We start from the raw sequence: 24,116 nt of genomic DNA, 5'->3' as shown, positions 1-24,116 counted from the left end.
ACCCACGCACAGACTTACTCAGACCCGCTCCATCTGAGCTCCCAGGGGAGGCAGCTTGAGGGGCACCAGGGAACAGGGAAGAACTGAGCTGTTTGGCCTCCGGGTGAGGGCTGGAGGGGCAGCTTTCTCCTAGACAGATGTGCTGGTGGAGGCCGTTTTTCCTTTGGTGAGCCCTTCCCCCACAGGGCAGGCAGACAGCCATCATATCTGAGACTCCAGCAACCTGGCTCACACTGTTGGCTCCACCCTCGTGATTCCCTGAGGCCCCGCCCCACCCGACTTTCGGGCCCACCTAAGCTGTTTCCAAAGGCTTTACCATAGGATTGGCTTGTCTTTGATCCTGCTTCAGTTTCCTAAAATTTCTCAAACAAGTTGCATCTGGTACCTGAGCCCCCCAGTGCACCTGGCACCATGGGGCCAGTGGACACCCAGGGGCAACACAGACCAGTGCACAGTAGTGGAGCTGTCAAGGTGCTGGTTCCGAAAACTGAAAACGGCCGGGAGCACAGCACCATCCCCTGCAGTAGCAGCTGGATCAGAGTCAAGATATACCCCCAGCAACAGAGGCTGGAGAGCAGACATCCATCCTCAGGCAACAGAAGCACAGACCAGCAGCAGAGAACTCCCCCCCCCCCAAAAAAAAAAAACACAACAAAATAACTGCAAAGGCTGAGCAGGAGCTAAGCCCCACTGGGCGGCAGCACTCCCCAGCCACCAGCAGCGGGACTGGGGGCTCCATAGGACCCTGTGCGACCCAGCAGCCCACAAGAGTGGTGCGGAGCCAGGGCTTGAGAGGGGCCAGTCTCAGTGAGCCCCATACCTCTCGTTAAGTGGCCCCAGGCCTGCCACTAGAAGCAGTTAGCCTTGGTTCACAACTTGGCTTTTCCTGGACACCTCCAAGGCCAGCATAAGAAGCAGCCATCTGCAGTTCACTTTGTAGCTTATGCCGGGTGGCCCTGGATAGCACAGGCAGTGGCTGACCTTGCCCCAGAGCCAGCACACCTGATGGACAGCTTCAGACCACATGGAAACTCCATCACTCAATCACCTCCACTAGTGACACACTCAATGAGTGGACTCAGTGGGTACCAGAGCCCTGCTGAAGTAAGTCTTGCTCTGTGTGGTGGGCCCCTACACAGCTGATCCTCCAAGGTAGTGGCTAGTGGGCACAGCCAGTCCTTGCAGCTGACCACCCTGAGTAAACCCCTCCCACTGATGTGCCAACAGCAATCAAGACTCAATTACAAGAGAAGAGTGTACAGTCCACACCAGGGGTGCACCACGAGGGCTCAGCTGGGGTGATCAGGGAGACTGTGCCACTGGATGCTACCGGACACCTACAACAGTAGGCCACCCTACAAAGTCTAGGAGGCATAGCAGCTCTGCATAATACATAGAAACAATCATAGGGAAGCAGCCAAAATGAGGAGACAGAAACATGTCCCAAATGAAAGAAAAGAACAAAACTCCAGGAAAAGAACTAAACAAAATGGAGATAAGCAATCTAACAGATGCAGAGTTCAGAACACAGATTATAAGGTTGCTCAGGGAACTTGGTGAGACATCCAAGGGACTTACTGAGACCTTCAAGGAACTTAAGGAGACCTCTGAGGAACTTAGTGAGAACATCAACAACATAAAAAAGGGCCAATCAGAAATTAAGGATGCACTAACTGAAATAAAGAATTATATACAGGGAATCAATAGTAGAGTAGGTAAAGCCAAGAAGTAAACCATCAATTTGGAATATAAGGAAGCAGAAAACACCCAACTAGAACAGCAAAAATAAAAAAAAATGAGGATAGTGTAAGGAGCCTCTGGGACAACTTCAAGCGTGCCAACATTCACATCACAGAGGTGCCTGAAGGAGAAGAGAGCAAGAAACTGAAAAACTATTTGAAACAATAATGACAGAAAACTTCCCTAACTTGGTGAAGGAAACAGACATACAAGTCCAGGAAGCACAGAGAGTTTCAAACAAATTGAACCCCAAGAGGCCCACACCAAGACTCATCATCATCAAAATGCCAAAGGTTAAATACAAAGAGAGAATCTTAAAAGCAGCAAGGGAAAAGCAGTTAGTTACCTACAAAGGAGCTCCCATAAGACTGTCAGCTGACTTCTCCAAAGAAACTTTGCAGGCCAGAAGGGAGTGGCAAGAGATATTCAAGGTGATGAAAAGCAATGACCTACGACCAAGATCACTCTGTCCTGCAAAGCTGTCATTTAGAATCGATGGACATATTAAGAGTTTCTCAGACAACAAAAAGCTAAAGGAGTTCATCACCACCAAACCAGTATTATATGAAATGTTGAAGGGTCTTCTTGAAGGTGAAGAACAAAAATATGAACAATAAAATGGCAATAAATACATATCTATCAACAATTGAATCCACAAACAAAATGAGCAAGCAGAACAGAAACAGACTCACAGATACTGAGAATTTTTTGTTGCTTGCCAGATGGGTGGTGGCTGGGGGGATGGGTGAAAAAGATGAAGGAATTAAGAAGTACAAATTGGTTGTTAGATGAACCTCAAAGGGAAAGGGGGAAAGAACTTCTGTGCATATATGTGTAACCAATGGACACCAACAATAGTGTGGGGAAGGCAGGAGGGGCGGGATTCGGGAGGAGGGAGGTCAATGGGGAAAAAAGCAAGAAACAACTGTAATACATTCAACAATAAAGATGAGTTAAAAAAAAAAAAAAGCCATCACCCAAGGACAATTACTGTTCCCACTTTGAAGTATTTTCTACCATTTTTCTTTTTTCAAAAAATGAAAGCTATGCTCACAGTCTAAAATAAACCACTTTCCCTAAAATCCCTTTCTCAGAAATAACTGATTCTTTCCTTAAAAAAAGTTTTTTTTTGGCCTATTCGTTTGGTATTTACCCCTAAAGGACATCTTCCCGCGCTGACAGAAGGAGGGGCGGATGGGGCGGAGCTCAGCGCACGTGCCACAGGTGCCCCGCCCCCCGCGCGTCTGGGCCTGCGGGAGAAGGCTTCCTCACCCACGGCAGCCGTTCCCACACGCGTCCCCAGCGGCCCGCGAGGGCCTTCGGAGGAGCCCAGGCTGAGGTAAGCTGAGGGCAGCCGTCGGGCTCGGCCCAAGTCTGTCCAGGAGCCCACGGCGTTCCGTCCAGACAAAGCGAAGGAGGCCGGCACAACCCACGAACCCACCGTCAAGAGTGACACGCGGCGCGCGGCGCGCGCCGCGCCTCCAGTCCGTCCATCCGTCTGTCCGTCTGTCCGCGGTGCGCAGAGGCACCCGGTCCCCGCCAGGGCGGACGGGCGCGCCTCCCTGACCCACTGGACGCCGGCTCCTCAGACACCCGCACAGGTGACCCGAGGGGTCGCTGGGAACCGGAAACACACTGCACCGCCGGGGCCCCGAGGGGTCTGCACGTGGGCCGGCCGCTCGGCGCCCCGCACTGCCCGGAGGGTCTCTCGCGAGACACAGCCAAGAGCAGGCGAGACTGTCCGCCGCGGAAAGAGCCGTCCGCGTCTGGTGCGGCTCGGGCGCGGCTGAGAGCGCGATGCCACCGCAGATGTCTTCCTGCTTTTAAGTTTTAGACGCCGGTGGGACTCCTCATTATGGGAGATGAGAAGTTAGCGCCCCTCCTCTCCCATGTACAGGTTCTCCCACCACCCCGAGTTAGGTATGTGCGGCTTTGGTCCGCCAGTATTCCGTGCTTACCTTATTTTTATATGTACGCTACTTGGAGGTGAGAGCCAGAAATGAGCAACATGCAGCAAGTACCAGCATGATTTCTCCGTTTCTTAAACATCTTGGTAACTAATAATTATCTTGTTTATTCCTTTTCTAGGTATGAACAGTGATTCGCCCAGGTTTTGTTGGCATGAACATTATACAACTTTGGGAACTCGCTATAAAATAGAACACAAATTACAAGTTTTCAAAAGGTGGAAGGAGCCCGACCCCTAAATCACTATTTGAAAGAAAGCCTACTTCCCAGGAATTCCCCTTTTGGGCTTTATCCTGTACCCAGCCATTTTTCTGTATGGCTTTGCTTTAGCAGCTAGTGTATCGTATGTAATTCTCCCAGCATAGTTCATTCTCCTTCTAAGGTGCTATTTGTTCTCTTTGTTTTGGTCTCTATCACTCATGTTAAAGGCTTTTCTCAAATGCCTGGTTGTACTTGGTTATCTGCTCACATGTAAGAGTTGGGAGGGTCTAAATAGCTGATTGGTAGTCTTGGCAGCTGAGCTTTTCTGTAGGGTGCTGGGGTTGGCCCCATGTCAGTATTTTTAGGGCTTGTTTGTTTGTTTTTGTTCGTTAGGGGAGGGTTAGGTCTGCAGAGAGGGAGTTTTCATCTTGTATCTGAAGAGTAAATGCCCAGTGTTTGGTGTGTTAGTGGGGAAGTCAGCTGGAGGTTCTCAGAATTTAGTGTTTGTAGGATCACTAAACCTCCCTGTATAACTGTTTTAATTTCCAGTCTTTTATTGCAAATAGAGTTGAATAGATTTCCTTATATTTGTTTTTAAGTTAAATTTATTTTTGTATGAGTTTTCTAAAATAAAAAAAACTATTGCTCCCATTTTCCGAATGAGGATTGTAAACCTCACAAGGGAAAAGGGGAAAGGGTAGTGACATAAACTGAGCTTCCGTCATGTTCAGAAACCTTGCTAGGCGCTTTACATGTATTTCCTTAAATTTAGCTTTCAGAACAACCAATAGGTAATGTCAAACAAACACACATTATCATAAGATGGGAGAGACATTTTTTAAACTTTATTTTGTACCCAGAGGGATGGGGAGAGTTTTATAATTTAGTCTTCCTTCCTCTGAAATATAACTGTGGCAGATGACATTACAAAATCAATAAAAGAAAGGCTTATTTTCCAAAAATAACAATTAATTTTTATGAAAAAAGTACCATCTTGAAGAGACAATAGGGGGATGTTGTTATCAAGTTATTGTGCCTATCACAATACGTAAATTGTCAGTGTTGTCTTTGTTGGTTGATTTCCCCAAATGGGAATGAAGGAAGGGAGCTGACCTGTGAGGGAGTATGGAGATGGAATTCAGTCAACCCTGTGGATTTATTCTGTACAACAACTCCCCCAAGACCCTGAGAGGAAAAGCAAACATAAATTTTCACTCACTGTTCCTCAAGATTTCATTAAGAACATAGAAATTGGGAGTAGCAGAGAGATTCTTCAAATGTGATTAAATTAACTTAATCCAACACACATGTAATGTGTTCATTTCTTGTTCCTAGCTTACCTATTGGCTGCATTCAGTGTAGTTGACGATACCTTCCACCTTGAAGCACTTTTATTATTTGGCGTCCAGGACACCACAGCTCCTGATGTTCTTCTTAACTTTCTTACCACTCCTTCTCAGTCTACTTTATGATTTCCATGTTGATTACTCCAAGATTTACAGCTCTTTTTAGACTTCCCTCCTGAATTCTAGCTCTAGATTTCTAACATACTAATCCCTCTTTCCACTTGGATGTCTAACAGAAATCTCAAATGTATTATGTCCAGATGTGAACTCCTGATATTCTTCCTATCCAAAACCTGCTCTTCCCATGTTCTCTATCTCAGTAATGCAACTCCTTCCCCCCGTTATTTGGGCTCCCAAATTGTAGTATCATCCTTATCTCCCCCCTTACTCTCCCACACATCCAATCCATAAAACAAATCTGTTGGTTCTACCCTCAAAATATATTTAGAATATGACCATTTTTTCTTTACCCTTAATCTAAATTATCACTATCTCTTTTGCCTGGATTATTGTAGTGACATCCTAACTGATCTCTTTGTAAAATCATCTCTGGAGTTTGTTTCTCTACATCCAGGAAGCTTGACAAAATTCAGGTAGGGTAAACTCAGTGAGATCCACATGAAAACACATTATAATCTAACTGTTGAAATAAAAATACTAAGAGAAAATCTTGAAAGCAGTAAGAGAGAAGTGGCTGTCATGTACAAGGAGGCTTCAGTAAGATTAACAATCTTTTTTTTTCACCAGAAACCATGGAAGACAGAGGCAGTAAGATGGCGTATTTAAAGAGCTGAAAGAAAGAAAAGAAAAACAAAAACAAATAAAAAACCTATCAACCAAGAATTCCACATCTGGTAAAACTGTCCAAAAATGAGAAAGAAATTAAGACATTCCCTGTTAAACAAAAGCTGAGGGAGTTCATTACCAGTAGACTTCTTTCAAGAAATACTAAAGGAAGTTCTTAAGTTGAGGTGAAAGGACTAGACAGTAACTCAATACTGTATGAAGAAATAAAGATCTCCAGTAAAAGTAACTAAATGGGCAAATATACAATTGAGTTTTATTGTGTGTATAATGGGTAATATACCTGGTCTTTGTCCCTTGCTCCTGGCATGGAGTTTCAAAAACTTTGGAATTTCTTGAGTGATAAGAATGGTTTGTTATGCTAATGAGGCAACTTGTTATGGGTCCCTAGACTGCTTCAGGATGGAGGGGTTGGAGGCCGGGTTTGGTCTCCAGAAAGATGGACGTTGTGATTAGATGTTTGGAAATTTGGATCAGCCCAACCTCCAGGAAGGGGAGAGGGGCTGGAAATTGAGTTCACTTGTTTAGTGAATTATGCCTACATAATGCAATTCCAATAAAATCTCTGGACACAGAGGCTTTCTGGTTGGTGAACACATTGGTGGAATAGTGCCATGCCCAGATTCTGCAGACAGGGCATAGCAGCTCTGTATCCTCCCCCTGCACCTCCAGATACTTTCCCATGTATCTCTTCATTTAACTGTTTCTGATCTTCATTCTTTTTTTTTATCCTCACCCTAGGACATTATTGCATTTATCTTCAGATAGCCCGGAGGGAGAGAGGAAGGGAGAGAGAGAAACATCGAGTGGTTGCCACCCGCATAACCCCAACCAGGGCCAGAGATGAACCACAACCAAGGTATGTGCCTTTAGTGGGAACCAAACCTGGGACTCTCTGGTCTGTGGGCTGAAACTAACCACTGAGCAGATCTGGCCAGGGCCTGATCTGCATTCTTTATGTTAAAGCTGTAATAGAAAGTGTAGTGCTTTTAGGGAATTCTGTCAGTTGTTCTAACTGATTATCAAACCCGAAGGGATAGTGGGAATTCTTGAATTTATAGACAGTCAGAAATGTATGTAGCCTCTGAGGCTTGTGATTGGCATCTGAAGTGGGAGCAGTCTTTAGGAGGAATTTTCCCCTAACCTGTGGCGTCTGTGTTAACTCTAGGTAGTGTCAGAATTGAGCAATACACCCACTTGGGGTGGGAATGGAACATAATTATGTTTTTGCTTGTAACACCACCTTTTATTTCCTACATGATGTAAAAGATGGATACATAAAATTAAATCTGTTATTTGGCACAGAATGGATAAAGATGAGGACAGATATAGGCAAATGAACACTCTTCATTACCATGTGGTATTTGTCCCACACACCAGATGAGTGAGACTAGATTGTGTGGAGAACGCCCTCTGCCTAGAAGTCCAGAGCAGGCACAGCTGAACCCACCCCTTTTCCCTTATCCTCTTGACCTGCTTTTCCTCACCTCACCCATGGCAAGGAAAGATGTTTGCCAAGGAAAAGAATTCCAAGGAAAGCAAAAGTAAGTGTGTCTTTGAAGTCTAGAGCTTGTGTAATTGGCCCTTCCCAGAAATTCTCAGGGTGTAGCTGTTTTTAAGCAAGAGCCGCCACAGAGAGACTTCCAGAAAAATGGAATGCCAGAGAAACCATTTACTTAATGCTGTTTGTGTTCCAACAACTGTTCTTGCTTGAGACTTATCTGTAGTAGCACTCCTCCTGGGAGTCCAATCAGGAGACTAGAAAGTGAAGGAGCCAGGCACAGGTGTGATTTAGCCCCATTTGACATGAGACAGCAGAACCAGACATGGAGAATATGCATGGCCTCCATTACTGTTTTGCTTGCTTTATTTCTACCCTTTTTTGTTGTTGTTTTTTACTGTGTCCATTAGGGTTTGGAGGTGGGCCAAATGTTCTCATCATTTAACTTGATTCATAAGCCTTCAATATTTTTATTAGGTTTTCTAAAGCAAGCAAGCAAGCAAAAATATTTCCCAGTGTTCTGTGGAATAATAATGCTATTGAGCATCTCTACTGGCAAAAAGAGAAATTTTTGTTTACTGAAGGCATAGAAAATTTTCATTGTTAGACATGCTCTTCCAAGCTGTTGGCCAACTCAGGCGGCCTTGTTACCAAATCAAAGAAACTGTCCAACCCAGGTGTTTCTTATCCATTCACGCATCCATCTACCTACTCTGAGTATTTGTGAGAGGAAACCTGGAACAGAATAGCATGATAAAGAAAATAAAATGTCATCCATTATCCCACAATTTAGATAATCAGTCTTTTGGTTTGTATTTTTCTATGCCTACCCACTCAAATATTGTAACACTTGGGTCATTCTTATAGTCTTTTATAATCTGATTTTTGGGTTGACTTATGTAAATATCTTCCATGTTGATAAATATATCTCTGTATCATCATTTACATGGATTTTTAGTATTTAGTATTTTTATGTATTTTTAGGGTTTCAAATGTATGTGTGCTTAATGATAGCATAGTAGTCCCAGCATGGTCTGTGGCATCATAGACCCAGAGAGCAGGATCCCATGTTCCCAGGGTGCCCAGAGAACCTCTACCTGGGTGTCTCAGTAGCTGATGTCCTCTGCTGGAATGATAAATCTGAAATGTTGCCAGCTTCTCACCCAAATTGACCCTATCTCAACTTTGCCAAACTGCTGTTCTGGGGCCACTAGGCTAAATAGAGTCTACTCTATTTAGGTGAGTCCTTATACCATGGAGACAGAGGTCTCAAATCTTGGAGCAGAAGCTTCTTTGGCAGAATCCTTAAATCCAGCCGTTTCCAGTGCTCCTGGTATATAGTTTAACTGCTATAATGTTACCTGAGCAGCCCAAATCAACAGAGCTTCCATCAGTTCCTTTAGTATCTTTATTTGCTATGTACAGGAATCCCCAAAGGCCAGGGATGAATTATTGTACCTTGTTTACCAGTAACGAGCTCCCCAGAGAGTTTGTCTTATTTAAAATAATTCTGTAGCCTTACACCTCAAGTTTTGTCCTTAGACAAGTATCAGCTTCCCTGAGAACTTGTTTGAAATGCACATCTTGGGCCCTACCCACCCCAGAGTCACTAAATCAAAACTAGAAGTTCAAGAAGCACTGCATTATGCTAGCTGATATAACACTCCTAGCTTGTCATTCTATTCCCCGAGGATTCAACTGAACCTAATCCTGGAGGGCTAGGATTAAAGCTGGACTCTAGATCAGAACTTATTAATAAGGTACACACAATCCCTTGGGGATTTTGATGAAATGCAGATTCTGATTTGGTAGGTTTGGTTTGGAGGCTGGAATTCTGCGTTTGTCTCTTGCTCCTGGGTGATACTAATACTGTTGGTTCCTGGACCACATTTTGAGTAGCAAGAGAATAGCATTTCCTAAACCTTGTTAAACCATAAATATCACTGAAGCATGTATTAAAAATGCAGATTCCCTGGCCATACTCTAGACCTGTTATATCAGAATTCACTAACTCCTCAGGTGACTTCTCCAATTAGATGAGGTTGGGAAATATTGAGACAGGTAGATCAAAGTTAAATGTGACCCCTAAGAGAGGAAGGGATGAGGCACTGAGATGAAGCTAAAAGAAACTGACAGGCACTGATGGGCATGCCCTTGTCTCTCACCTCCAAAGCAAGGGGGCTATGTGTTTCCTCTAGTGGTTATATCAGATCTGGATTTGCCCCTGTAATTGATGCAGAGCCTCTTAGTTTCTTTTTCTGGTGCCTCGTGAGTGTTTACAGCATTTTCGTGGACTCTAAATCAACCCCAGACTCTCTGAGCACAGACTTAAAGCACCACTCCAAGTCAGAGTTCCTAAAAATGCCATTCATGAAGTGTTGGAGCCAGACTCAGATTCTGCTAATGGTTCTGTAAAAGAATTGGCTTCTTGAGCAAAGAAAACACACAATAATTCTCAGGGGAAAAATTAGAATGTAGGGAGTGGCAATGCTCTGAGTTTTTGGCCCTTCCTTGGAACTCCTGCATCTTGTTGCTATCACCACATTGACCTCCAGGGCATGTTGATTCTCCTTTCTCACTAGCTCTAGCACAAACAAAACAAAAGCCACTAATTCATTTATTCATTCACTCAACAAATAATTTTTGACCTTGTAAAATTTTCCAAGTACCTGGTTAGATGATGCAAATTCAAAGGATCAAGTGAAGTAACCTAACATGCTTATCTTATAATAGTGTCTGATATAAAGTAAGCACTAAATATGTTAGCTATTAGTATCTCAAACCCACCCCCAGATTGACCATAACAGGGCTTTCCATAAATATAAAACAAAAATTGCACTCTGGCCGGTTTGGCTCAGCAGTTAGAACAGACCAGAGTCTCTGGTTTGATTCTGGTCAAGGGCACATACCTCAGTTGCGGTTGGGTCCCTGGCCCTGGTTGGGGTTGTGCAGGAGGCAACCAATCGATGTGTCTCTCTCTTACACTTTATCTGAAGATAAATGAAAAAATATCCTTGGGTGAGGATTAAAAAAAAATTGTATTCCCAAAGGAGAGATATTTTGCCTCAGATGTTTAATACTCAATCGACAGATCCCACTTCACGCTGCAAGTACTGACTTCTATTTCTCCTTTGAACAGACTGACTTCATGTTACTTTAGAAGAGATTCATTTAAACAAAGGAATAAAATACACAAGATATAGTATTTTTAAAAACATTTTTTAATGAAGAAATAATTCCATTCCAAAATATAGACACACAATTAAATAGTGTAATCACTTCAAAATATAACATGTCCCCAGGAGGTTCCAACACACACACACACACACGCACACACACACACAACAATACTTAACAGCAATACAAAAAAAATCCATACAATAGTAGTTTTGTTACAATACTAATGAATATTGTGAAATCTTTAGGGTCTCTGAATTGGTTACTTCAAATGGTGTCAAATTACAGTAGTCATAATTAAAAATGTCTTACAGTTAATTAGCCTCAAGATGTAATACTTCTGTTTTTTTTTCTCTTTTTGGTTCAAAAGTAAAAATGCCCTTTCTTCTGAGGACACAGTGGAGTTCTTGTTTGTGGCTCCTTGCATGGAATCGAACCAAGTTGATTGCAGCAACCAAAAGTTGCTGTATTTACAATGTTTATCTACAGTTAACAGCCAAGAACTAATAAAGGTGGACAAAGATGATAAAAATAAAAGCAGACATCAGTGCTAAATTATGATGCAACAGTTTGGCTCATGCATATAAGAAAATACATAGTATATCACAACAAAGGCCACACTCTTATGCAATTAAGTTCACATTACTACTTACAAATGAACCTTCCCTGCCTTACCATTCGAGAATCCATTTTTCACAATCTCCAGCACATCTCCCTCTGACCAACCAAACTTACCCCGACTTCCATCCTGACCAACCACAACTGATTCCTGAATCCCATACAGTAGATTTCACCCTCCTCCTTCCTTCCATTACCATGGTGCTGTGGAGGAGGGTTGGCTGTGTTAGACCAGTGCTCATTAATAGGCCATCATCTCTGATGGAGATGGATGTGCAATTCATCGTGGAACAAGAAAGAAACACCCCCCACAAAATATAATAGTACCTAATGGACAGGACAGGTAAAACCTGCTGGGTTTGCTCTTAGAACAGGCCCCAAAAGTAAATTTGGAGAGCCAAGGAAAGAAATCCACCAAAAACCACAAAAACCCAAAATAACACACGCCATTTTGTCTCGATTACAGGACAGGGGTGCTTGAGTCTGGTCTCAGTGCTGACGTGGAGCTAAGAGAAAGAAAAGGTGGCTGGTTAGTCAGGAATTGGTCATTGGCAGCAGTTTCCAGAGTCCTTGCAATGGCTTTGTACGATGGTATCAACAACCGTGTGATGGAGTTGGCAATGAAAGCTACGACAAGGGGGAAGATTATCAGCAAAACAGTTCAAACCCTAGACAAACATTCTCATGTAGAAACACAAAGTGATAACATATGTCAGCACAGTGCAGTCAGTGGCTGCATGCCACCTGCAGGTTCAGAGTTCTGTGTTCAAGAACTACCTGGCTATGAGTTAGAGCTGACAGCAATATAGGTAGCTGGGATGTAGTGGTTTTAAGTACTGAGTATGAGGCACCAGGGACCACCTGCTCCATCTAGAGAGGTATGGTTTCACAGAAGATGGGCAGTGGAAAGGAGATGAACATTAAAATATATCAACAAAACCCGCAATAAAATCCATCTGTGCAAAGAAATCTGAGAACTGTGCAGTTGTGCCACTTTGGTGTCAGCCTGTTCTCAGGGACATTTGTCAGACTGGTCCTCTAGACGGAAGTATGATTAAATACATCAATGAATAGAATGGGTTCCTTACTAATGCCAGCTAAGAGCTTTACTATCCCCAAGGCAAGTGATTTTGTTCTAAAGGGCAGCCAAGGAGATGGTTTCTGACCAAATTTAGAGACAGGAATATCTTAGAGCCCTCTGGAGAGGGAGCTGGAAGATGTCAGGATGTCTGTTCTCAGCTGGGCACCCACCAACTACTGACTATTTGGGGTGGGAGAAGGTTTCTGCCCACCTGGAAAGAAACACCTGGAAAGCAAAATCGAATTGCTGAAGCTTTAAGGTTGACACAGAACCTTTCTTGTTCATTCTGAATAAGGCCTCTTAGAGATTTTATTATACTTTATTCTAAAGCAGAGGTTCTCAACCTTTAGCATGCATCACAATCACCTTGGGGACTTATTAAAACACAGATTGCTAGGCCAAACTCCCAGAATTTCTGATTCTATAGGCCTGGGTTGGGGCCCCAAAATTTGCATTTCTAAATAAATTCCCAGGTGATGCTAATGCTTTCTGGTTCAGAGAACACACTTTGAGAACCACAGGTCTAAAATGATGTTCTCTTCTTTCTTTTAAAGGACAAGTAGGAATTCCAGAGAAGCTGCCAATTTAAGTACAATGTATCTAATACATTGCAGGATTTTTATTTCATCAAATCTTGAAAAAGATAGGTTCTTTTTTCTTTTCCCAAGAATTCCTAAGGGAGGTTGTTAGTGCTCCCCAAAAAGAGTCCTTATAAAGGGCCATCAACGGAGTTTTTCTTTCTCCCTTCTTTGACAATTCTTTTGCACACCAGCTTTTCCCTGAGTGCAAAATCCCAACTCAATTTAGAAGAGCTTGTTTCCTTTCACATGACCACAGAAGGCTGCATGCAGAACACCAGCTAGCCAGCTAAGGCAATAAACATTCAGAAATAAAAGGAGAGCAAACGTTTTTGCAAGCGCACTTTAAGCCTGTACAATTAAAGCTGAAGGCCTCCAGACAACCTGATAGGGGAACTTGTGGATGAGTGGTGTTGTTAGAGACATGCTCCCTAACACTAAAATGAAAGGAACAAGACCATTGAAGAGCAGAGATCACGTTAGTCTGTTTGGGGATCTTATGGCACCTGTGGTTTATAAACAGCTTTAGTAACGAGTATTTCAAAACATAGTTCACAGTTTTAAGAAGATCTGTGCTGATTTTAAAAACTAGATTCTATATAATTTGAATGTTGTCTTTTTTTTTAATATGATATCTATTTGGAAAAAAATATTTACACTAAATTCTATGGCTGATTTGCTAGAATATCTTGAAAGAAAACAACCTCAAGTTGGAAAGAAGCCCCAAAGACTAGATTATCCTGGTGTGTTTGGTTCAAGTTACCACACACAGAGACTTGGAGACAACGGTAGACTGTGCAGGCCAAGGACCTCTGAGTCTGTACACTCAGGAACCAAATCCTTCAGAGTCAATGAATAATTGCAAGTGGTTGTTTTTTCCCAATTGCTGTGGAAAAAATGTACATTGTATAATAAACTCTTTTGCTAAAATCTCAAAGAATTCAGAAATCAAACCTCTAGCTATAAACAGTATTAATATTGTCACTGTAAACTGAACAGGTTCAATATCATGTGCAAAGGTTTAAAATGCTTGTTAATACTGCCATCGTGAGTAACAGCAGCATGGGTTTTCAGCCTGTGACTTTTTTTTTTTTAACCAGGGATGAGCCACGTTACAGAAGATATAGCTGATAAGTTAGTTTTGAACATAAGTCTTTTTTTTTGTTTGTTTGTTTTTTTCCTTCTTAAAACACACAACTATGAACTACAAATCTTAGAACAAAACGTTAGCTGCACTATAGTCAGCAGAACACATCTTTAGGGGTGGGGGTCTGTCAGGAGCTGCTGGGTATGGTGGTTCCTCTCTCCGGTGAGGTTGCTGCCAGGCTGCTGTCTTCTCCTCTGTGTGGGTGGGTGCAGCTCCCCTTCATCACCAGCTTTCATGTTACTTTCTGACTATAGTTTGCCTGGGAATAAGGAATGTGTCATTTTTTTTTAAAGATGAAAACTGTTCTCTAAATCAGGATTAGGAAGCTTAGGACCCCTCCCTTTCCCCCTACACACACACACACACACACGCACGCACGCACGCACGCACACTCTACTCCCTTCCTCTAATAATCAGGAATGAACGTCCTGGGACACTGTGCACTACTTATTGTACCTTCTGAAAGAAGGACAAATATCCTCATGTTGAGTCTCTTGCTTAATGGGAACCTGAGGCATCTGGAGGGTTAGAGCAATGCAAAGCTGTCCTTTGGACAAGGCGATAAGAACACTGACTCACCCTTAGAATGCCATGCTAATTAAAAAAAATTTTTTTAAATCCACTTTTCATTTTCAAATTCCCCAATTGCTGAAGTTAGGCTGTGGCTGGCCAAGGAGAGTGAAATACCATGTGGCCAGAGGGCCAAAATGGAGTTTTGGTGGACTTCAAGTTGAGTGCTAATCTTTATGAATATGGTTTCTTCCAAAGTGGCTAGTTGAAAAACAATAAACTAGGTTTTATTGGTTTTTGTGTTGAGAAGTGCATATTTATCCTCAAATAAGCCTAAGGCTCTTTTTGAGCAGAGGATGGGTCTTCCATGCCTCTGGTGTCCCACCTCATGACCTTTACCCATGTAGGGCTCTGTCAGTGGAAGCCCAATTGTCTTTGAGTGGATGAAATCGCTGGCTTTAGGACCCTTGGATAAGAGATGCATATATTTTGGGATAATTTCTTGTCTTGCAGTATAGTCAGAAAGTCAAACAATAGGTTTGAATACCATAAACTACTCTAGAATTCCAGGTGTATTTCTTGGCTACATCAAGAAAAATTACAGTAGGATAGAACTAGCTGCAGAGAAGAAAAGCCACTAACTTATGCAGGTTTCTGTCAGGTTTTAAATGAATTCTGCCTAAGTGACTGATTTAGTGACAGGCTGGCTCATGTTTAGAGTCCTGTGCAATGCCAGCTAGGTAGGTACAGGATGCATTAAATGGCACAGGCCACAGCTGTGTTAATTTTTTACTGTCAAATTTGTAGCCAAGATAAAACATTGCCTAAGAACTTTCAAAGTACGAAAATATTTGGCTTTTAGGTACAAGAACCAAATGCCACTTTTTATCTGGGTTTATGTCAAGGACAATTTATTAGGTTTTTAAAAAAATATTTTTCTAAGAAGTAACTACTGGTGTTTAAATAACGTGCAGAACAAAAATAATCAAATTGCTGGAGCTAAGAGAAAGAAAATGCTATTAAAGGAAAAAGCTTGCTCCTTTGGGACTAGTTTTGTTATAACTGGAGTGAATATTTTCAGAAACAGCTCCTGAGAATTTTTTCACTGTAGTTGTAATGTATCAGGAGAGCCTGTGGTGTAGCATTCTTCAATCCAAGGGAGGCAGAATAGATTGGGGTCAATAAGATCCCTCCTTTCACACCAAAAGGGCCTCACAGCTCCAAAAGTATATTTCATAATAGCAATTAGGCCATGATGTTTACTTGCTTAATCTTAACATGAGGACTGAGACAGGAAGTGTGTAGTGTTTGAGCTGGAATATACTCTTTATTAATTGATGCCATTTAGGAGATATATATCCCGTTTACAGTTTAGCAGCCAGAGTTCAGTTTACTATCAACTGCACTGTAGACTACGGGATTCCATGGTTGGAAGAGGCTGTGTAACAACTGTAGATACAAGTCCTTGGGTCATTGCAGCCAGATAACTGTGAGATAGGTATTAGCTTTGAACTGTAATGAGGGACATCTACGTGGCCATTAGGTGGTGCCAAAGAAACCATCTAGACTTATGGGACAGTGGAGCTGAAGGTGTAGCGAATCATTGCACATAGCTGAGTCCTAGCCTTGTTTATAAAAAATAGAGGGAGGAAGCTAGTTATGAGTCCCAGGGTTTCCCATACATCTACATCATAACTACAGTAGCTCCCGGGGATTGAATCGCTTATAAAGTACTGAGCATAATGCCACACACGTATGAATGTGCTCATCAAAATTATAGTGTGCCTGCCACTAAGTTAAGATCTTTAAAAACTGTACTTCAGTGAGGACAACTCCTCTATGATGTAGGTATTTCATGTGTGTTTTACAGAGGGAATGGAGGCTCATAGAGGTGTAATAATTTGTCCAAGGTTATGCTGCTAGGATTTGATGAAGCTCTCATTTGAAATTGGGTCAATTAAAGTCTAGAACCTAAGCTTCAGACCACCACACTCCAGTGGTCCTGACAGTTGACAGTCAAGTGCTCTTCTCTCTCCATTAAACATTTACTGAGGATCTTTCATGTGTGTAGGTAGGTCTTTGGCACAAAAGATCACATGCCACATAAGTGATATTTTAAATTGCTATGGCCTCCTGAATTTCACAAAGGATTTGAATCAGCTACTCCAAAAATAAAAGGCTGCAGAGGTTGTCCTCTATATTTTGCACCTTTTGTTTTTGCTTTTGTTTCGGTTTTTCTTTCACTTGTTAAAGATACGTTTTTGACCTTTTGGGTCCTGAGGACAGCAAGACTAAAGAGCTGACCCATCTTTGGAAGTGCTGAGCAAGTCTGGGCTTTTCCTTCTCAAATGAGAGAGGCTCAAACTTAGGCGCTGTTATGGATTGTTGATGTGGCTTCTTAGCCACAGACTATTTCTGGGGCATATCTGGTGTTATAAAAGTTTCTGTGCCATTTTTCCTAATTAATAAAATTAAAAGTCTACTCCCAAGGTTGTTTGCCAAATCTCCACTGGTTTGTAATGGAATGCTCCATGGACTGGGATGATTCTTTGACAAAAGCAGAGAAGGAGGATATTTTATCACATAGAAACACCTAAGAGAAAGTGATTGTGAATTTAGGTTACATGTTAGGAGAATATAGTGTACAGTGGCCATATTTCCTCCTAAATGAGAGGGTACTTACTTGAGAGGAGAGTGATAAAAGGATATTGTGTTCAACCTTGCAAGCTGACCTGTGGGTGACAAAGGACACAAACAAGAAAGGTGACATGTCAAGTCTGTGATGCAGTCAAGCTGGTGAATTATTTGGTTGGAAGCCATGCACAAAGACAGAGAAAGAGAGTCCAGCGAGTGACAGTAGTGTTCCGATCCATCAAACAACCAGATGCTCACAGAGCAGTCACGGAAAACCACGTCAGCGTTCTCCAGGGCATGTGTCTTGAGTGGGGACACACAGGCCTGTTATAGTCTCCCAGCCCTTTCCTTTGCCTTTCCTTTGAAGTTACTGGGCATGGAAAGGAAAGAAGAGAGAGGAGAAGCTTAAGATTTACCAGAGATGGTGAAAGCTCCAACTGGATCTGAAGCTATTAATAGAATTTCCTTTCATTTTACTCATATATGGTTAAATTCCTAATTCATTAAAACAAATACAAATCTCACATTTCATATGGAGTAGCTACCTCCCTTTAATATAAAGCCTAGAATTTCAATTACTGTTGCCACCCAAATCCAGAAACTGATATGAGCTCTAAGAGGGAGGCCTAATGGGCACCTCTAACAGCATGAACCAGAATACTGATTATTTAACTACATGGCTCTCTCCCTCTGTGCAGGAGAGCAAAATGAGCTATGTGTAGAACATTCTCAGAGTTCCCAGAGACACCCTGGGAACTTCATCCAGCCTAATTTCCTTCTGTGGATGGGCCATAGAAATCTCAAAGAAAGAGCCTCCTCCGTGGGTCTCTGCTTCAGGTGCCTTGGACTGTTGCTGCAGTGTTGAAGCAGGCATTACACATATAGTCACCGTTTTGGCTATTTATTTTTGTATGACTAAATCAACATTTTACTTGCTTCTGAAATGTGGTTGTTAAACCAAAAGGGCGAATGGACAATTCCAAAGAGGCAAACTATTGTTGGAAAAATATTTCAAAACTTAATTTATAAACATGAGAAATAGAAGGTAATTTATTCTCTCTGCTGCTCTTTCTTTCACTGACAAAATAAGAGAAAGCCACAGCTGACCGAAGAATGTAGAAAAAGTTCTCTGGCCATTGACCAGAACGCTTGAGGATAAAAGAACTCAGTGGGGCCTGGGGAGCAGCAGGTCTCAATCAGGAAAAACATGGCCAAACTCCTGGAACCCCAAGAAAACAGGGAAACATACAAGAATGACAAACATGGCAGTAGAAGAGTCTCCATGGGAACAATGCATTTCCTTTACGGTGAGTTACTAACTACATTTATTCCCAATTGTATGTGTTATGTTCAGTAAATTCTCAGATGGTTTAATATAGTCCAGTGTGTATTCTACTGAACGTGGGCCTACAGTTCCCTCCACCACTTCCCAGTAGAGTTTGTCACTTGCCTACTGTTTACATTTGACATGAGGTAGGAGGTGAGGGAGGCTGGGGACAAATGATTCCAGGGAGGAGATGTGTTTATACTTATTCAATTTCCTTATGCCCTGTTCTCTGTACCTTTATTTCATCTATAAGAAAAAGCATTTTTCCTGATGATCTTGCAGGAGTATGGACTGTTAGTCACCATGTTTCTACTAATGTGACAAGGCCTCTTTTCACTTTCCAGATCAGAATTTATAATACAGGGTGAGTGACAGCTATACGAAGTAAAGATTTTCAGTGTCTAGAATATATAGACTAAGAAATGCAGTCAGAATATTCCAGAAAGGGAGGATGGAAAGAAGGAGAAGTCTCTGATTTTTTCGAGTAATGGAAAAGACCCAGCTCCCAAGGGGAGCAGAAGTGGGGGGTGGTGTGGGCCTGGCTCTCGGTACCTGATAGCCTTCATCCTGCAGCTTCTGTTTCAGGTATTCCTCCATCTTGAGTTCATTCTCCAGCTGCCGGACTGAGTCATTCTCATAGTTCTCCTCCTCGGGCCGCATGTAGGGATCCCCATCTTCTGTACCCCTGGGAAGAAACCAAAGATGGAGTTTGGGATCAACTCTTAAAAGGAAAGTCTAAGTGACATTCACGTGTGAGCTGTAGTTTGGGGAGGCACATTTTCTTTGTCCTCCATTTCACTTCTTCACTTCAATTTAGTGTCTTTTGTTACCTAACAGAAAACTTAAAAACACACACACACAAAACAACTATGGAAGTTTAGGGAAATATATGGTCAAGGTATTCTCATATGCAATTTTTCTATGGCACTCTGGTCATCATTGGTCATCTATGTTTTTCTAGAGTTTATAGGAATGAGTTGCCCTTTAAATGTTTATCTGATTTAAAAAAGGCAGGCTGACCTTTCAGGTAGATATTGTTATTTCCAATCAGGGGCTTTCTTTCTTTCTTTTTTCTTTTTTTAAAAAAAACAGAATCCAAGAACAGTTTCAATAAGGAAAGTGAGCCCTCTAGTGAAATAAAGATTAAAGACATTTGTTTCTAACTTAACGTTCTCTGTGTTATGCACGTGTGTCGGCATGTGTACCTGTGTGCTTTATTTTTATAGTGGAATCAAGTCTCAGAATATCAGCTAATCGATGTCAGGAAGGTTAATACTCTAGCCCATAGCTCTTGGTCTTAAGAATTTATACTAGCTCGAAATCTAAGAAATCCATTTAAATTGTCCAATTTCACTATGAGGTAAATAGATAAGAATGACCTCAGTCACTCATGTGTGACTCTCTCCATCTACTCATCCCAATATATAAAGTTCTTAGCACATAAATTCACTACCTAAATTATATGACTAAAATATTCTCAGGGTAAAACACAGTACATGTTTAGATAATACAGATATTAAATTATCCCCTAAAATGAAAAGAGTAGTCAAGGAGAAGTTTTTGGATGGAAACTTAAAAGCCATTGCTCATGTTTATTTATATCTGTACAACATGTTCTCGTTATTTTTAGAGGTTTGGGGCCAGCACAAATAGGTCCGCAAGGCCTCTGTGAAGTTTCTCTCTTCAACTCCTGTGGCAGTGTTGGTAGCTGGAACTGCCACCAGCATACTGGGGACAGTAGAGTGGGATGGCTTTGGCTACAGTCTTGGATCTTAGGACTGGAATGAGAAAATTGTAAGTAACCACCATGTACATGCTTAATCATAGAAAGTCAAATAGATATGTGCTTACCAGATAATACTGGTGACAATTACTTCACCATTTTGAATAACAAACAAATTAAATAATTCTCAATTATAGAGGAAAGGCCAAGAGAGCAAACTAAAATTAAAAGCAGCAGCCCACTGGCATGTTCAGTTACGTTATAACTGTTTTGTTCTGCTCTTATGTTCTGTCTTTTCACAGCTGGCTTGCAAAGCATGTCTATTTATAATTCCCCATTAAGACTGGACTTTTACTCACTGCTTGGATTGGGAGCCAAAACACCAGAAAGGCCTCTGTTTAGTTTCTTCTTTGGGTCTTTAAAACAGCCAGTTTATTTTTGTAGACTGGTCTGCAGTACTTTTCACATTAAGCACCATCATCTTCCTGTAGTTTTTTGAATGATTAGCAATTCCCTTTTGCAGCCTTTCAGTGAACCTCTGCCCACATTTCTCACAACTTCAAGTCTTGCTTTCTTAAAGGCCCACATTCTTCCCTTCCTTGGTTTTACTCGTTTGCCTCCCAGCTGGGTCCTGCAGCTCTGTCCTAGCTTCACCCTTGTTCCTCTGCTTTGGTTTCCTCTGCCTGACTCCTATGAGCTGAACCAGCTTTAAAAAAAAACCCTAGAGGGGACATCACCATTCTGCTGGCTTCTGTCAAGGTACAGAGGCCTAAATGGGTGAAAACCTTTGCAAAATGTCTTTTGAGGGTCAGATTTTAACGTATTTAACAAGTCAACCAAATTGGATTTCTTTATAATGAGATTTTGTGCATTTACATACATGCGCCGCATAACAGCATTTTGGTCAAGTACCGACCACATATACAACAGTGGTCCCATAGTTTATAATGGAGCTGAAAAATTTGTATTGCTTAGTGACATTGTAGCTGTCATAACATCATAGTGCAACACATTACTAATGTGTTGTGGTGATGCTAGTGTAAACTAACCTGCTGTGCCAGTTGTATAAAAGTATAGCACATAGTACTTGATAATGATAATATATGACTATGTTACCAATTTATGTATTTACTTTATGTTTTAGTGTTATTTTCTACTAAAAAAAAAAGTTTGCTGGTAAACAGCATGCTGTATTATGGCGGCAGCAGCCCCAAACATCTCGTGTGCACTTGTCTCCTGATTGCATCAATTTCTCTTGTGCTTGATTTAATCTGATGATGTTTTCTGCAGTGACATGCTGTATAGGCTTGCAGCCTAGGAGTAATAGAGTATACCATACAGCCTAGGTGTGTAGTACGCTATACCATCTGGCTTTGGGTAAGTGCACCCTATCATGTTTATACAAATGACAGAATCGCCTAATGATGCATCTCTCAGAAAACATCCCTGTTTTTAAGTGGTGCATGACTGTTTTATTTCAATTCCTATAGCTTATATGATGTTCATCCCATTCTGAGAAAGACCCCTCTGGCATCATGGGGTCCTCCAAGTGCAAGTACAGAAAATTCAGAAGATAGGATGACTTATCTCCTAAATTGGTCTGCGAGTCCTGGAAGGCTGGGAGGGGTATATTTTTTTGTACTAGTTTGTATCAAACTAACACAGTGCCTTGGGTGAGCCAGTCTTTCAATAAGCACCAGTTGGTTTTGGTAATTGATACTTTCTGGAAATTGTGACTGGTTTGGGGGGTTGGGCAGAGTCAAAATGCCAAATTCAAATGTAGCACCCTTCTACCTCTTCTGTCAGAAAAGGAAGCTGCATCATCTCTTTTCAAAATAAAGAACAAAACAACCATATTTTCATTTTCCTATGCTCCTTACAGTGTCCTGTTACTGAGAAAATACCGCCAAGCAGAAGATACTCACACATCACTGCGCATAGTGCTTGGGGTAGCTCCACTGTGAATGTACCCAGGTTTTCGGGCATGGATTTGCGCTAGGAAAGCCTTTTCAGAGGTTGGTGATGGAACCAGCTCCTCAAACTGAGCCCTTGCAAATTCAGAATCCACATTACTCTCCGTTTCACTCCCCACCTCTATTAGGTATAATGAAGAAATAAAGAATGACTTGTTAGAGTTAACATAAAGTGCTAGACTTAATATTAACCAACTTGTGTTGTATAAAATATTTACCAGTTATTGTATGTAAGTCAAGTAAGTGGTTATTTCAATTCCAAATGATAATCGAAACTTGACATGAATTACTGTAAAATCATTTGGTATACGGTATTGTCTCTTAAAATCTCAGTAATGTTATGAGGAATCTTTTGAGTCTTAAAAACTTAAAACTCTTGTTTTTTCTCCTTTATAGAAGTCTTCAGTAAAACTGTTACTTTTGCTTAATATTACTTTAATTTAGGAAATATAAACCTAAAGTATTACATTCACTTACTATTTCAAAGTATTATAAGAGTATAAACTAACAGTACCTGATACTTCTACAATAAAAACAACATTGTTAGTAATTGCTTGCTAGGGTAGTGGGTACCTACCATTAACCATGATGTATTAATTACTGTCATTTTTATTCTATTTGGTAATCCTAATCTAAAACTGCAGCAATGATTTTCATTACTTTAATTCTTTTTATGGAGGTCTTAAGAAATTTAAAGCCAGATTTTAAAAAATATTGAAGTGTTATTTTTTATACTTGTTTCAACTACATGACCACAGTTCTGCCAGACAAATATCTTGCTAGATGTGCTTTAAAGAATAGATGAGATGCATTAGTAACTGGTAAAACAGCTATTTGAATATTCATGCTGTTAATGTTTTTAAAACTCTGTGTAGCATTATTAGGATAAAAAGACTCACAATTTTGTGCTATTTACATTCTGGGCAGATCTTTCTTTAGAGATACCGCAAGGGTAAATTTCAGGTGAGCCTCATTCAAATAGCCATGCATTTCAAATGAACAGTCTAAATTAGTAAATAAAACATTTGACCTTATGAAATAGCTTCTGTATCATGTCACTTTGAATCATGATAGATGTTAACAGTGACTGTCTTTGGTTTCTTGAATTATAAGTCGATTTTAATAATTTTCTTTATCCTTTTCTACATTATTAAACTTTCTTTATTAAGCATGTATTAATAATCTTCTTGTCAGCAAATATAAACATTCATTAAAATCTTGAATATAGCAACAATATATCACATAGATCTTTAAAACATTGTTTTATATTAGACAATGGGCAGATCTCTAACAGAGGTCCCAAGTACTTTTGGGTTCTTCTGCAATGAGCAGACAAATGAGAGGGGACCAGGGACGCACCGGAATTCAGCTCTTTCACGAGAGAGGACATGGTGTTAGTGATGGAATCCGCTGCCACTAGTAAGTCATTCCTTAAATTTCTTCTGGAACCTTAAGTGAAGAAGAAATGACAAAAAAAAAAAAAAGTCAAAGCTTTCCTTTTCTCCAACATTTTAAGCTTTTATTATTGCCATTCTAAAGCAAGAAAAATTTCAAGACTTCTTCTTTTTAGATATGCTTTGGTTCATTTCCTGAAAAAAAAGTTTATTGTACTTAGGGCAGTGGCCTCTGATGTAGGGAGACATGGCAACCGGTGAGGGTTCCTATAATTTATTGTCCAAACTGGGACAATTTTGCAAGTGAAAGGGGGAGGTATTAATAATAAGACTGGGTGACCTGGCACAAATGGGGATGGTTCCAGGTAAATCAGTACGCGTGATTGCCTTTCTT

At 41.2% G+C, this 24,116-nt stretch overlaps 1 protein-coding gene across 28 annotated transcripts in view; it reads right to left on the bottom strand.

The window, feature by feature from the left end:
• Positions 1-10,760: 10,760 nt before the first annotated feature.
• DTNA (dystrobrevin alpha) overlaps positions 10,761-24,116 on the bottom strand; it is a 366,392-nt gene continuing 353,036 nt past the window's right edge. For 14 of the 28 annotated variants that reach the window (XM_036246103.1, XM_036246104.1, XM_036246100.1 and 11 more), the window contains 5 exons: positions 23,688-23,777; positions 22,281-22,449; positions 19,185-19,317; positions 17,355-17,403; positions 10,766-14,420 (listed from right to left, as the gene is read on the bottom strand). In XM_036246103.1, coding sequence (XP_036101996.1) covers positions 17,386-17,403; positions 19,185-19,317; positions 22,281-22,449; positions 23,688-23,777 — 410 coding nt within the window. In that variant the 3' untranslated portion in view covers positions 10,766-14,420; positions 17,355-17,385. Of the gene's footprint in view, positions 14,421-17,354; positions 17,404-19,184; positions 19,318-22,280; positions 22,450-23,687; positions 23,778-24,116 lie in introns of all 28 variants that reach the window. The other 14 variants (XM_036246097.1, XM_036246084.1, XM_036246088.1 and 11 more) reach the window with 3 other exon arrangements.

This window comes from Molossus molossus, unplaced genomic scaffold (assembly GCF_014108415.1).
Source record: "Molossus molossus isolate mMolMol1 unplaced genomic scaffold, mMolMol1.p scaffold_m16_p_6, whole genome shotgun sequence".
Classification (NCBI taxonomy): domain Eukaryota; kingdom Metazoa; phylum Chordata; class Mammalia; order Chiroptera; family Molossidae; genus Molossus; species Molossus molossus.
Note: the sequence above shows the minus strand (reverse complement) of the source record. Positions and strands in the feature narration are given on the sequence as shown.